The sequence below is a fragment of the Diorhabda sublineata genome, chromosome 11, assembly GCF_026230105.1.
Source record: "Diorhabda sublineata isolate icDioSubl1.1 chromosome 11, icDioSubl1.1, whole genome shotgun sequence".
NCBI lineage: Eukaryota > Metazoa > Arthropoda > Insecta > Coleoptera > Chrysomelidae > Diorhabda > Diorhabda sublineata.
In genome coordinates, this window is record NC_079484.1 from 8798578 (window position 1) to 8814194 (window position 15617).

At 30.9% G+C, this 15617-nt stretch overlaps 1 protein-coding gene across 14 annotated transcripts in view; it reads left to right on the top strand.

Annotated features, from left to right (window-relative positions):
• LOC130450233 (disks large 1 tumor suppressor protein) overlaps positions 1-15617 on the top strand; it is a 1338131-nt gene that overhangs the window by 1305007 nt on the left and 17507 nt on the right. For 8 of the 14 annotated variants that reach the window (XM_056788509.1, XM_056788513.1, XM_056788512.1 and 5 more), the window contains one exon: positions 1755-1841. The exons of the other annotated variants lie outside the window; for them this stretch is intronic. In XM_056788509.1, the coding sequence (XP_056644487.1) occupies positions 1755-1841 (87 nt within the window). The remainder of the gene's footprint in view (positions 1-1754; positions 1842-15617) is intronic. 14 annotated transcript variants of the gene reach the window in all.

Genomic DNA, 15617 nt, shown 5'->3' on the forward strand with positions numbered 1-15617 from the left:
GTGAAAACATATATTTCTGTCATTTTCTAACGGATTTCTGAAAAGATCTCAAAATTTCTGGAATGTTCTAGAAAGTTCTGAAATGTTTGCAACTATTACCATCGATTTACAATGTACTAAAAATTCCTGGAAAGTTCTAAAATGGTTGCAAACTATAGTAATCAATTTATAATGTTCTAGAAATTTTAACGAAAGATCTTTAAAGTTCCAAAATGAGCTCAATTTATTATAATCGATTTAGAATGTTCTAGAAATTTCTACAATGGTCTAGAAAATTCTAAAATGAGTGCAATTATGATAAGCGACTTAAAATGTTTTAGAATGTTCTAGAATTTTTTTGGATTGATCAGGAAATGTGTATGAGTGTTATTATTGATCTAAAAGAACCAAATCGAATTGATGTGTATCTAAATATTCTAGAGTGTTCGGGTACTGGAAATTTCGGTGTCTGATGCTATATAATCCGAAATTCAGCTCAAAAATGCTTCCTTATATATTTTCTATATCATTAAATATGCGATGTATCCATAGTTTTCGGAAAAACTGTTGTCCTAACATCACGCGCTTTGGTTTTTTTAGTGTTTAAGCAATCGAGTTTTTTTAAAGCTGTAAGCTTATCTGAATTAAATTTTTTCTCATATCTTATTTTTAAAAAGATTCATGCTAAAAGGGCTCAAAAAGGTTCTCTGTTCAACGACCGCAAACTTGAAACGGCAGTATACCACTAAATTTTTACCCAACAAAAAAATGAAATGAATTTTACGTATCAATATTTTGTGAATTATTTTGAAGAAAATACGATTTTTCGCTAATAAATACAAGAGAAAATGGTCATTGAATGTACAATTAGCTCAAAAACTACTTTAAATTTAAATAAACGGAGCTACCTACTTATGAGCTTGTTTCAATTAAAATATTTTCAGTTGACTTTCAGTTATACCGAAGTGGATTTTTTTGAATCATCATGTTTATATTGAATTTTAGAATTTACCATGAATACAACTCAATTTGAATAATCATATTATTAGAATTCCAGTTATTTAAATTTTTACTGACAATTTTTTTTAAACATAGGGAGGTCAGAAATTTATGAAAATAAAGCCTGAAGCTTCCTAAATGTTTCAACTTTTCGATAAAAGTATACAAGGTGCTCAGAAATCAGCGCCATTTCGAAAAAACATCCGATTTCAATGAATTTTGAAACAATCTTTGTATTTTAGATTTGATGTCTTTAAATGTTATAGTTTTGTTTTCATTAGTGAAAACTTGAAAAATCAACAGTTTTTTTTAATTTCTTTATTTCTCATTATAGATTAAGAAAAGAGAATAAGATTTAATCAAGCGAAAAAAGTTATCTTCAATTAAACGTGAATGAATGCGTTTATATGAAAATTAAAAGCACTAACGTTGTCATTTTCCCGTATTTTTTTTTTAAATACTTTTCAAGAAACAAACGAAATTTGTAGATTTTTCGAGCCAAAAAACAAGATGAACGCTATATCTAATTAAGTTTTTTTTTTGAAATTTAGAAAATATTGAATTTCCGTATGATTATTAAATATATTGGAAATATTATTTTTTCTTTCTTTTCCTTTACCGTCGTTTGTCGATAATCTATAATATTTTAAAATATGTCATACCGGTTTATCATATTTTTTCTTAAAAATGATGACGTGCAGGTTGACATATAAAAATGTTACTATTATAATTTTTTTTTCTTTTTTGGCTTCTTTCTGTATAACAATAAAATACAGGTGAAATATTATATCGGGTCGAACTACCCTATATGGAAGAAATAACTCTTATTTATTTGGAAGATAATGACGGTTTGGGGGATTTTAGTAAGTTTTAGTGTTGTGGTTTGCATGCGGCGCCGCAAAGGCTAAAAAATTCAAAGTTGTTGAATTTTCGCCCCCTTTTTTACTACATATTCTTGCACCATTATCAATTTTTAAAAAGTCAATCTATTTGTAGTTAATCAAACATGGACAAATATTAAATAAAAATAAATGAAACCATGACGCTTTATTAATATATGATATGGATTTTTTAATACTAATGTTTAAAAATACAGAATTCAGCATAGATTGACTTTATAAAAAATAAATCGTGTCTTCTATACATAGTACTTTTTTTTAATTTGGAGAGCTTACTGCTCATATAATTTTGATTTCTGTGGTATACATATAAAACTCAAAAACTTGCATTTTCTTCACATTTGGTAGGCAACTCAAAGAAATGCGTCTTATACAGGGTGCTTCAAAAACAGGTGACTCCGTCTGTAGTATAAGTAGAGTACTGAACAATTATTGGGGTTCACTTGGTAAAAAATTTTCTTATGTCTTACGATTTTGCTGAAACTAATGATAACATCGTCATGACAACGTTTTCGAAGCTGATACATCCCACGAAGCTTTTTTTATATCTGATTATCATAGAGGGTGCTATACGACTCGGACGAAGTTTATATTTATTAATCAAAATTTCAAGTGAATTTCAACATCATTCAATTGCACACCAAAAAGGTACTGGTGATAAAACTCAATACTGTTTAACTTATTCGGAGTATGATGTTATAAAGTAACTGATAAAGACGTCAAAGAAAAAAATTGATGATTGGGGAAAAATTTTAACAGTTTAACATCAGAAATATTTTGCGCAAATGAAGACGTTTCGAAGATTTGCTTTTTGACCCCAAAAAGTTTGACTCTATTTGTTGCTCTTAATAGAGCTGCGGTAATTTACACAGCAATACAGCATGTACATAGCGGCAGAGTCTAGTGAGAACGACGAAGACAGATGCAGTGATGAAGATGATTGGAAACCAACTGATGAAGCGGAAAAAATTGTGACATTTATTGGTCTGAAAATAGGCAATGTTTTCAATGTTTGACATGTTCTTTTTCTGTTCTGTATGAACTTATCAATCTGGACTGTCTACCAACCTGTATATTGCTTACAAATTTGCTCTTATCGAACCTTGTACCAAAGTTACATGTGAAGAAGTTTTTTCTAAACTTATAATGGTCAAAAATCAACGTGAAACCTTATATCCAGTTTGCTTTTTATTGATGATTTAGACGAAAATAAAATAATAATGAATGAAATAGCTTCAACAAGTCAGTTGCTTACAAAGCTGTAACTTTAGCGCTAGCGACATACAATGTCAAATCATCTCAGTTAATTTGGCCCTTTATGTTCTACTATTATAAACTGTTAAATTTACAGGATTTTTTTTTAAAGTTATTATTTTTCTAATATATAAATTCGTTTAATATTATTTTTATTACACAAATAATTTTGACATAATTCATTGGTACTTTGGTGTGAATAATATACTGCATTTTAATTCGAAATTCCATGGTAATTATTGGCAGTTCTACAGCATGTGTTTTGTAGTGTTGTGGCATCTCCAAAATATTTCTTATTTCAATAAATCATGAAGTCAACAAAAGTCGAAAATCATAATATGTATTCATATAAAAAACTAGCTAGGACCTCTGACAGCCATTTTGTCGAAGATACTTAATACTATCCTGACTCCACGGTAGAGGACCCCTTTACAGGTTTTAGCTGATGGCCCCAAATGGTCCCAGTCCGGGCCTGAGTTGATATATTGCTACGCTAATTTTTTAAATGCGTTTCTCATCTTGTACTTATAATTTTTTTCAAACTCAAGAAGCTACTCACATTCTATTCACCTTTTAAAGACAGGTGTACGTGAAAGAAAGCACATTATCTATTGTTATGTTGTTGGTTTACTGTTTACATTTTAATATAAAGTGATGTAATTAGTCCTTGGGTACCCATGTATGTAACTAACGCCCTCTATGAGAGTCATATGTGAAAACAAATTTATGAGATGTATCAGCTTCCAAAATGTGTGTAATTTTTAATTGTTTAATGTAATTATTATTCAGTTTTCTATCTATCGTAGTGACCCTTTTTGAAAGCACCCTATACAAATCTGAATAAATGAAACGACTTCAATGTGATTTCATTTAATTATTTACAGTTTTTCTATATATTCTGAGACTCTAATTTTTTTGTGGTATCGACCAGACTAATACAAAATACCGTAATTTTTATTTTTCAAATCTACGCGAACTTTATGAAAGCAACATTCACTGAGCTCGATTGGAGTACTTTAGAAACAAAATATTGATAGTTATTTTTTTATAAGCGTTTCAGATTGAATTTTATTCACAAGCATATAATACGACGTTTTATTCACCATCACATCCATTTGGGATTAAAATCGTAAATATTTTTCATCAAAAAAGTTTGATCTAGCAATAAAATGAATTCCTTAACTCTACTTTTTTGTTTTCTATGTAATTTGACAATTTTATAATCCCCATTCCAATAAAAATCTATCTCCTCTCTTTAATTGCTTATTTTGTTTTTTTTAGATGCTTTAATTACAGTATCTACTAAGTCTCCCATTTCCTTATTCTGTCCATTTTGGTTTTCAAATCGATAGAATCTGGTATTTATTTTATAGTTGCGATTCTTTCCGTGTATTTCTTCCTGATCCCATATTTTGCCTTTTTAAGACGCTTCTCCTACTTAAACCATCATTTTTCATCAATGTTACTTTTAGTTTTTTTTTATTGTTTTGTCTATTCAATCACTCTGATTGTTAATTGATTATTTCGTTATCCAGATTTCTTCACATATTCATCCTTGGAGAGGCCTCGCGCTTCTAAGAAGTCACTTTTCGAAAATAGTAATAAAAACATTAAATTTTGAGTTTAGAACTAAATAAATTTTCTTAGAAAATTAAGATATTAAAGGGTGTCTCAAAATTAACGCAAGATTGAAATTTGCTGCTATTTATGCAGTGTCAACAACCCTAAAAAAACAAATTGACAGCTGACAGTTTGGGGTAAGTAAAAATGAAGCGTTACACGATAGAACTTTGTGTCTTCATTATTGAGCAAAATTCCAACAATTTAGCGGCCGCCGTTCCAAAATTTCATACAACTGTGAAGAGATTAATTGGAAATTTCCGGGAGATAAGATCCGTTGGAGAAAATAGACTCTGGGGAGCGCAAAAATAGCCAGCCGAGGCATTACTATTATTTTTCGATTTGCTCCTAATAAGTTTTCGCTGCGCCTCTAGTGCTCGATTCCAACACATACGTATCTACATTTATGTAGCTAACGATGGTAAGCGCCTTAGTTTTAGGGACTAATGACCAAGCATAATGAAGAAAGTTTGTTTAATGGATTATAGGGCATCAACAAATGGATGCTGATTTTTCGAGCAAAAACAGTTTTTTACCTTAATGGGTTTGTTAATCGCAAAAATTTCCAATTTTTGGGTACTGAGAACCCACATGTGATTGTTTAAAAACAAATGCATCCACAACGTGTCACTGTTTGGTGTACCTTGAAATTTTGGTTTTTCTGTTTTCGTGCTGTTTTAAACTTGCCACTTTTTTAAGCTCCGTCTCGCCAGCAATGACATTTAGAAAATATCAAAAATAAGGTGCTTTTTAGGTGCTAGTGTCAAGTTTAAAAATTAGGTGTTCTGTAATTTTTATAGTAACGGAATACTCAAAGTTGTGGTGTTAGGAAAACGTGATACTAGCAACTCAATGAAAATAATTACAATACATTGATTGTTGAGGTAATAATATTAGGTGCTTATTAGGTACTAAAGAGTCAATATGAAAGTGCCCAAATCATTAATAAACGAGTTAATTTCCGTGAGATAACGAATCTAAAAATCAGCTATCTCTAAAATTAAGATCAATACTCAATCAGGTACAACTAAGCAGGAACATTAGGTGCTTGTGGGAAATTTAGATGACGAAAATCATATGTGAATGGGAGAAAAATTCAGAGTACCTGATACTACTATAAAAATTTCAAAATATGAAATAAATTTTAAAAATGCTGAATATTTAAATGCTAGTTAAATGCTTTAACGGAAAAAAGAAAACATTTCAATACATTCAACTTTATGGGTGATAAAAACCATATAGCTGCCATGAATTATACAATACGTCGAGGGGATCATTTTTTTATCTTTGAAACTATTAGAGAATGAAGTGCTAATTAAGTATTCAATAAATAATCAGAAGACAGTCGAGAAATATCATTTCTACAGTGGTTGGAGACCTTACACCACCATGCCTGATGTACCAAGTCCTAGTAGGATTTTTTAATTTTGGAAATTGACATAACATTAAGTGTTGATTAGGTGCTCACTAAATAATTAGGAGACAGTCGAGAAATATCATTTTTAAAGTATTTAGAGAACTTAAAACCGCTATGCCTGATGTACTAAGTCCTAGTAGGATTTTTCCATTTTAAAAACTGATATAAAATTAGGTGTTAATTAATTATTCACTAAATCATCAGAAGACAGTTAAGAAATATCATTGCTACAGTGTTTGGAGTCCTTAAAATCACCAAGCCTGATGTACTAAGTCCTAGTAAGATTTTTTAATTTTGGAAATTGACATAACATTAAGTGTTGATTAGGTGCTCACTAAATAATTAGGAGACAGTCGAGAAATATCATTTTTAAAGTATTTAGAGAACTTAAAACCGCTATGCCTGATGTACTAAGTCCTAGTAGGATTTTTCCATTTTAAAAACTGATATAAAATTAGGTGTTAATTAATTATTCACTAAATCATCAGAAGACAGTTAAGAAATATCATTGCTACAGTGTTTGGAGTCCTTAAAATCACCAAGCCTGATGTACTAAGTCCTAGTAAGATTTTTTAATTTTGGAAATTGACATAACATTAAGTGCTGGTTAGGTGCTCACTAAATAATTAGGAGACAGTCGAGAAATATCATTTTTAAAGTATTTAGAGAACTTAAAACCGCTATGTCTGATGTACTAAGTCCTAGTAGGTCTTTTCCATTTTAAAAACTGACATAAAATTAGGTGTTAATTAATTACTCACTAAATCATCAGGAGACAGTCGAGAAATATAATTTCTACATACTTTGCCTGATGTACTAAGTTTTAGTAGCTAAAAAATCATCCCCTGGACGTATTGCATAACTCATGGCAGCTCTATGGCTTTTATCACGCATAAAGTTGAATGTATTGGAATGTTTTCTTTTTTCCGTTAAAGCATTTAACTATTCAGCATTTTAAAACTTCATTTTATATTTTGCCTTTTTTATAGTAGTATCAGGTACCCTGAATTTTTCTCCTGTTCGCATATGATTTTTTACATCTAAATTTCCCACAAGCATCTAATTAGCAATTAATGTTTGTACTTAGTTGATGTTTGATTGAGTATCGATTTTAATTTTGGATATACCTGACACGGAAATTAACTCGTTTATTAATTTTTCGGACACTTTCACGATATTGACTCTTCAGTACCTAATAAGCATCGTATTTTATTATATCAACAATTAATGTATTGTAATAATTTTCATTGCGTTGCTAGCATCTCGTTTTCCTAACACCGCAACTTTGAGTATTCCGTTGCTGTGAAAATTACAGAGCACCTGATTTTTGAACTTGGCACCTAATTAGCACCTAAAAGCACCCAATTTTGGCATTTTCTAAATGCAATTTCCTGCAAACGTACTTCTAATTCCCCTGTATTCTCAACACTTTAAAACAATCAAATATTGATGTTTTTTCATTAATAATTGAAGAAATTTTCCATAATCACACTAGAATTCACAACAGACTGCACATTGCAGCTTGCAAATTGCAACCAAACTAAACTATTCAGTATAAATACCTTGCAAAGTAAGAAAAGACCAAAAACTTATATTACCTCAGGTACATTCATAAAAATTTTAGGAAATATTCAGATTCTTGTATACTACAATTTAAATGACCGTAGTTTGTTTGGCATTGATCTCTCTTACATAAAATTATAGATACTATAATAAAAGCATGTTAAAAAGATTGAGTCGTTGTCATTTATTCAAAAATTTGTAGTACCGTTTATCAACTACAAAATATTTTAAATCATATCACGTAATTGTAATGTTATACCACGATATCAAATTCATTCCTTAACAGTCTGAAGATCTAACGTAGTTTTTTTTTAAATTTGGGTATCGTTTACTAAATTGGCTTAGCAATTTTCCATTCGTTCACATCACTAATGGACAACAGTTAAAATTTGTTTACGTCGTCTCACTAATAAATATGTGATCCATATACTTTTTGTAGATAACAGATCTTATCGTCTTTCATATTTCATATTCATTTACCTGTTTGCGATCCTCAAATAGTGTGACGAACAATTAGAAAAATTTAATTTTTCGTTGTATATCCAAAAAATATTAGATAACATAGTCTTAGTAACTTAGAAAAGTATATTACTTTCACTTTTAGTGGATGAAAATTTCTTAACTACCTCATCAAATAGTTTCTGTTCAAAATTGTTCACTTAAAAATAATATGAATGAAAGAAGTAGAAAGTAGAAAAAAAAAGACATATCTTAACACTATGAGTTGAATAACTGTTCGGTCATATTTTGGTAATAATACTAACAAATGTATACGATTTTGGAATTTTTGTATCGTTTTCGAAGTATCAGCTACTGCTTAGTGACAATAAATATTTTTTTCGAATTAATAAATTTTATTGCGACGGTTTTTTCTCCGATATTTTTGTTAAAACTGATACTGAATACATTGCTTATACCTCCACTACACCAACACTAACAATTACACTGTCTGACGCTCATTTCGACATTTCGATAACCAAGTTATCGTCTTCAGAGACTCAAGGTAAACTAAAATCTAATAACTTGACTTACCCATTTTATACTAAATTATTCCAACAATAAACCTTCTAAATTAATTCCAGCGGGAAAAACTCCTTGGCGGACATTAATTCCTTGACTACTAAATTATCGAGTGGACCAAATTTGGTATTTTATCATTAGGATTGCCCAGCAATTGTTTTAATGTATTGTTGGATTTATAAACCAAATTTAAAACCCACTCTGTTAAATATTCCTTCCAATCCTTTTGTATAAAGTGGATTGAAAGGTATCAGAGCAATTTTTTCTTGTTTTTCATTTGGGTTTGGAAAAAAGTGGTTTCACATAGAAATTTCCTTATACTATAATGATTGATTAACCTATTCACAATTCTTTTATCATAACCGTTGAGTACAGGTACATCCTCAATAAAGGTCTTTTCCTTATTGAATCTCTCCATGGTGAGTGGAAAGTGGATTAACCGATGTACCAGGAATATGTTGGGTACAATGCAAAGAATCAGCCACCTGCACGTAGCGGTGTTTTTGCTAAATACATCAAATTATAGCCTATTACTATTCCTAATTACTAAAGTATCAAAAAATGGTAACTGTCCATTATTTTCTGTTGAGTTTCAAAACGAATTCTTATTGAATATGGCGAAAATATCATCCATATATCTGTATTATACCCTGGTAAAATACTGAAACTCTTGACTGATTTGCATTTCAAAAGGACTCAGGAACAGTTCAGCTATAAACGGTGATAGGCAATTGCCCATTGCTGTCCCTTTTTCTTGCTTGTAGATTTCGTTGTACTGGAAATAGTTTTGTTCCATACATTTTTTTGTATGGTAGTATATTGGTCAGACTAAGAGTTCCGTTATTGTGCGGTTTAAAGAGCACATAGCTCATTTGAAATATGGACGAACCGGAAAATCAGATATTGCCGATCACGCTGCCAGTCACAAGCAAGACATAAATATTAATAATATAAAATTGTTAAGAAATATATCCAATAATATTGAAAATTGATAGATGTAAGAGTAGCTTAATTAGAGACAAAGGTCCAATACATTACAGCTCACTCTATAGATTAGTAGTCAAGGAATGAATGTGAAAATGCCCGTCAAGGATTTATTCCCGCTGGAATTAATTCGCGGGAGAAGGTTTATTGGTGAGAAAATTTAGTAAAAGATAGGTAAATCAATGCATTAGACTTTAGTTTACCTTGAGTCTCTGAAAACTATAACTTGGTTATCGAAACACGCGTGAGATACTGTAATTGTGAGTGGTATTCAGTATAAAAAAATGTAATAAAATTGTTAATAAATAAATGAGGGCGATTTGTATTTTCAAATGCAAAATGTTCGACACCTATCTTTTAACTGTTGCGAAAAAATATTTTACAAAAACTATATACTTATTTATCGTTTAGCTGTTGATATTTAGAAAGTATGCAAAAACTATTCCAGCGTTTATTTCTACTGATATGAATTGAAAAAAATACAATAAAAAAAATTTGTTTGTTCCCTTTAAAACTCGTAGCCTTAGCAACTTGTTGTCTGCCTGTATAACAGTAGCAGCCAGCCAAAGGAAGTGATGATACGAAATTGGATATTATGAACGAGTTTTAAGAAAACCCACATAATTCTGGTCGAAAAACAGCAGCCCCACTGTTCAACGTTAAAAATGATATAAAATGATACTAACTCAGAAGCTCAAGAGGGATGATTTCGATAGGAGAACGTCGTTTTGTGAATAAATGATGAAAATATTAGATAGTAATCAAATTAGAAGATGATTTGTTTGCTGATGAGAGGAGAACATAGATATCCAAAAAAAAAATAATGTCGTGCCAACTTGGACAAACTTATATTCTGATCCAGTAAACCATAAAGTTCCTGTGAGCACCGTCCCATTGTTAATATTAATGTCAATTTTTCCTAATTGATGGATAGAGAGGCGCGGATGGAAAGAATGGCTATTACGTTCTCCTGATCTGACGCCATTATACATCTTTGTGTGGAGATATGTAAAAAGTAGTGTAAAAACTGAAACCCCTAATTTAGATGACTTAAAACGACTTGCAATTATATCAGTCACGTCTGAGATGTTGAATAACGTTAGAAGACGTTTCTATATAAAATTAACATTAATTCCTGCATTGACCTGTTAATGTTTTTCGTTTTTTTTTACTTTATTAAGAAATAATCAGTATTACTTATGAGGTTTTTAGTGTAATGTAGTGAATTTGTGAGATTCAAATAATTTATTTTAATGTTAATTTTCGTAGTAAACCTGAAATCACTTGATATTTCTGAAACTGTCGAATATAAATATAGGACACATATCGTACATGAACCGTGTCTACAATTTTCTGAAGAACTCGAAAAATAAATAATAAACAGAGGGTTGCATTTAAAATAAGACAGTTGTTATTGGTCACTGTCACATGACCCACCCTGTATAATTGAAAAATACGCATTTAAAAATACAAATCGACGTGAGATTTTCTCAACATGCCATCATTTATTTATTCCATTTCGCTGCTGAATGAAGTAGCCGTATCCATATTGACATTTAGATCAGAAACATAAGACACATAGAAACAAAAAAATATTATAGGACAAAAAATTTAATTGATTAATACGGAAAATATATGAAACACGAACTTACAAAAACAAGTAAGGAATACCGATGAGAAACTGGATAGAAGAAATTAAGATGAAAGGAGACAAACGAGAAATAAGATTGCGAGGAATACATGATATTAGTCAGTTATCCCTTATTCGAAATAATCAATAATATACCTTTGGAACCCAAATCTCTGTGGCTATGGTATTAATTGTCAAAAAACGGCTTTTCTTGTTTGGGAGCATATTCCTGGAACCATTGTTCAACTGCACTTATGTTTCTGGAGTATAATTTTGTACAGTTACTGCAACATACACAATAACTGCGAGTACAAAGATTTATATCACCTCAAATTTATTCAAATTTAATTTTTCCTCCTTTTCTCAGGAAGGCCTGAGCTTTTACAAATCAGAACTGCTATTTTAAAGTATCCGAATTGCGATTCTTTCAAATAAAAGAAGTGATTATACAAAAAAGTGACTACTGCGCTGTAATAATGAAATAACTTTATGGAAAGAATATTTTACGTGAATATGAACAAGAATTATCGCAATCGAGTGTTCAAGTTTAGAAAATTGATGAGAAAGTTAGATTTAATATAATTCTAGAAATTTGGGAAAGGGGTTGACTCACATTGTTTTTGCAAAATAAAAAACAAGAAATTTCATATATTCGGCATTGGGTATGAATTTAAAACAATGTACATCAATTACATTTTTCACAACATCCACCCAATTTTCGGTACCAATATATTTGAGATCTTTTACAATATATTTCCGTCATCCAAGTGACACAGGATAGGAACTAATGGAAATGATTTAACTCCAAGCCTGATACATGAAAGTAGAAAGGCATTAGGATTAATAAACTAAGCATATTTACCTGTTACCTGGTTTTTGTACTTATTTTTTTTTCTATCAACTTGGGATTTTATTTTCCAACTAATAATGCCGCATTACTTCCTTCCCCAACATTTACAAACCACAACGATTTGTATTATTTGACGGAGGTCAACAGCATGAGCTATTCCTTCCAGATTATCGTGGATCCCGCGGTTGGAGTTATTCTTGTCATTTAGATTTTGAGATTGTATAAAATTATAATTTAGAATCGTGTGTCACATTATTTGAAGTAGCAATATTAGCAGCCACATTTTTAGAGCGTATGTGCATAATGTATTTTTTTTCATATTTAAAAAATAATTAGCAGACATGCATTTAAAACATAGATTTAGACGTACTTTGCGTTGTACGTGAGTAGGAATTTTTTTATTTTATTTGCCTATTTGCATTTTTTTTTATTTATGTGATACAAAGTATTTCTTTTTAAACCGATTTTAACAAATATGATTTCCCTAAATAATAACACGTCTTAATAAATTATTATGAATAAAATTACTAGACTAGATTTTTTTATCAGAATATTATATCTTCTTACCATATTACGTGTTATTATTTTTAAGGGAAAAATGTTGTTATATTCCTTAGTGACTTTTCAACATATTTTAGCTTTTTACTTAGGAAAAAATTGACTATTGTGAATGTTTTTGAAGTAGCAGCTAAGAAACCTAACTATAGTGTATTTACTCAAAAAATATTGTCAATAGATATTTATCTAAAAATTCTTGAACTCAGTATACTGACAGATTTTGTTGATCAATTATTCTATTGAAATATTTACAAAATTTGATGATAAAAAGATTTAAAAGCTGCTCCGCCACCATATTTATTGGTTCTGTAAGGTCGGGATCATTTAAACAACATGAGAACCTTTTCACATCACGTATATTTTAATTATGCCATCTCTTATATTTTACAGTACCTAATGTTTTCCAAAACATGCTTACGTCCTTTAAAATAATGTTGGTACTCCAAATTAATTACGAAAATGATGAACCTATAATTTAATAATGTTAGGACTATATTATGTTTGCTTCTTGTGTAATTCAAAAGTTTGATAAGCTTAAACTGTTACACTTTCACGTAATTAACGAGGCATGCCCTGTGGATGGTGTTTTAAATTCCCTTACCGTACATGTTCAATAAAACGATGGAAGGACAACAACGTCAGCTTCTTCTAAAAACATTTGTCGCAGTTCTCACCTTATGAGAACGCTTATTATCTTGTTTATCTGTTTGAAAATGGTTAAGTTATTGAAGATAACCAGCTGCGTTTAGGTTATCGTCATCTAAGACTAAAACGTTTGTCCATTGCATCCAACTCCGAGATCCGAGATGAAGTTACTGCTATGATCTTTAAATCGCTGCTTCTCCACACGACATCGCTTGATCGATTCCGACAAAGTTTATGGCTATAGCCTTTTTAGTCGCAGTGCTCACAGAGTAAAATATTTTTGTAGAATAAAACTTTAGAAGAATATGAAAATCAGACATTTCAATTGGTGGAATGCACGTCCTCATGTTCATGTCTTAACGTCTAATCGCATCTACTAAGCGACACAGCCAAGAATCGAAAGTACTTGTGGTCATTCTTAAGTAATTGAAGAGAATGTTATCGTCGCAATTTGTCATACGATACATAAAATGCCCCAGTTAAATATGTTTTCTTTAGAACTTTAGAACCTTTACCTCCCGGACAACTGTCCTCCATTCTTCTCCTTATTATACTTTTCTCCGCCATTTCTTATACGTGGTTCTTATACAGTTTTTGCCGGTATGCAAGTTTGACCCTCCAGTATGCAAGTTTGACCCTCCGGTATCCGTACGACGTGACTAAGCCATCTTAGTCTGGCACTCTTAATCTCTGTTACCAGGCTGGACACTAGTTGATTAGCTTTTCAAAGGACATCGATCTTCAGTAGTTTCAAGACAGAAGTGGAGATGGAGGTTTTTGAAACGCGCGCTTAAGGTTCCCAAAATTGCAACGGTGCTAAATTTAATGAGACCAAATGTTTTTTCATATCTATCTAGTTTTGTTTGCAACTTGGTGATACATTCTATTGTTTATTTAGTTAGCTGTTTATTCATCAGTTTGTATGAGGTAAAATAATTCTGACCTAAGTTTCTTCTTTTTCTTCTTCTCATTACTTCTTTTGTCCTCTCTAGGTCGTTGGAAATGTATTTATTATTCATTTACCCATTTCATCTATAATTTCCTGTCCTGTGCTAGTATCATCATTTGTTTTATTGTCTGTTGCCTTCGCTTTCTTTTATATCTGCTATTTGTTTTTTTGTAGGTGTCTCGTTCATTTCTTTACATTATTTAGTATTTCATCCATTGTTAGAATGAACAATAGTGGGCTTAGAGTGTCTCCTCGTTTTATCTCTTTTTTTCCACCATAAGGCCTATGATTTTTGTCCATTCAGTTATCCGTAGCGCGACTGACGGAATAGTATAAAACTTCTTTTGTCCTATATAGATAAACAAGCTTTGCAATTATATAAAATTGGGAGAGGTTGTATCATAAAGCCTCTACTTATCCATATATTCGTAAATAGATTATTCAACCAATTAACAGTGCTTACGGTTTCATAACTGATCGAGAATGGAGGACGTCCTGAATACGTTTTTAACTCAAATTTCTATAATTTTTAAATCATGAAATCGGATATTATAGGAAATAAATATTATTTTCCTACATATCTTAGTTAAAAACACTAAGAAATTTCTCGAAATGATGATTATATTCCGATTGAAAACGCTATTACCAATACTCACAATTAGAGTGTCCCGACGACTCATCTACAGATGCTTTAAAGCTAATTGAGAAACAATATCTAGATGAGATAACCTCCCTGTTTATAAGATCTAGGCAACAGTAGCAATACCAAGGGTATGGCTTCATTCAACGTAGGTTACAACACAAAAAAACATAATGACAAAAAATGCGAAGACCACCGTACTATTAGCCTAATGAGCACCCGCTAAAGGTCTTTCTCAAAGTAATCCACCAAAGGATTGATAAAAATCTGGAAGAAGATATACCAGAGTTACACAGTTCGACTTTAGAAATGGTTTGGGCACAAGGGATGGTTTGTTTGCCTTCAATGTCTTGATGTCAACCAAAATGTATACTTCTGTTTTATCAATTATAATAAGTCATTTGATAAAGTGAGACACAAACAATTAATTGAACGGAAAAACTTTGACACAAGAGATATATACAAATAATAACCAAACTGTATCTTAATAAAACTGCGACTGATTGCATACAGTCCAAACTGACGTAGAAATAAAGCTAAGAATCAGATAGGGATTTATTTCTTTCCACTCCTTTTCAATGTCTACTCTGAGAAAATCTTCAACAAAGCA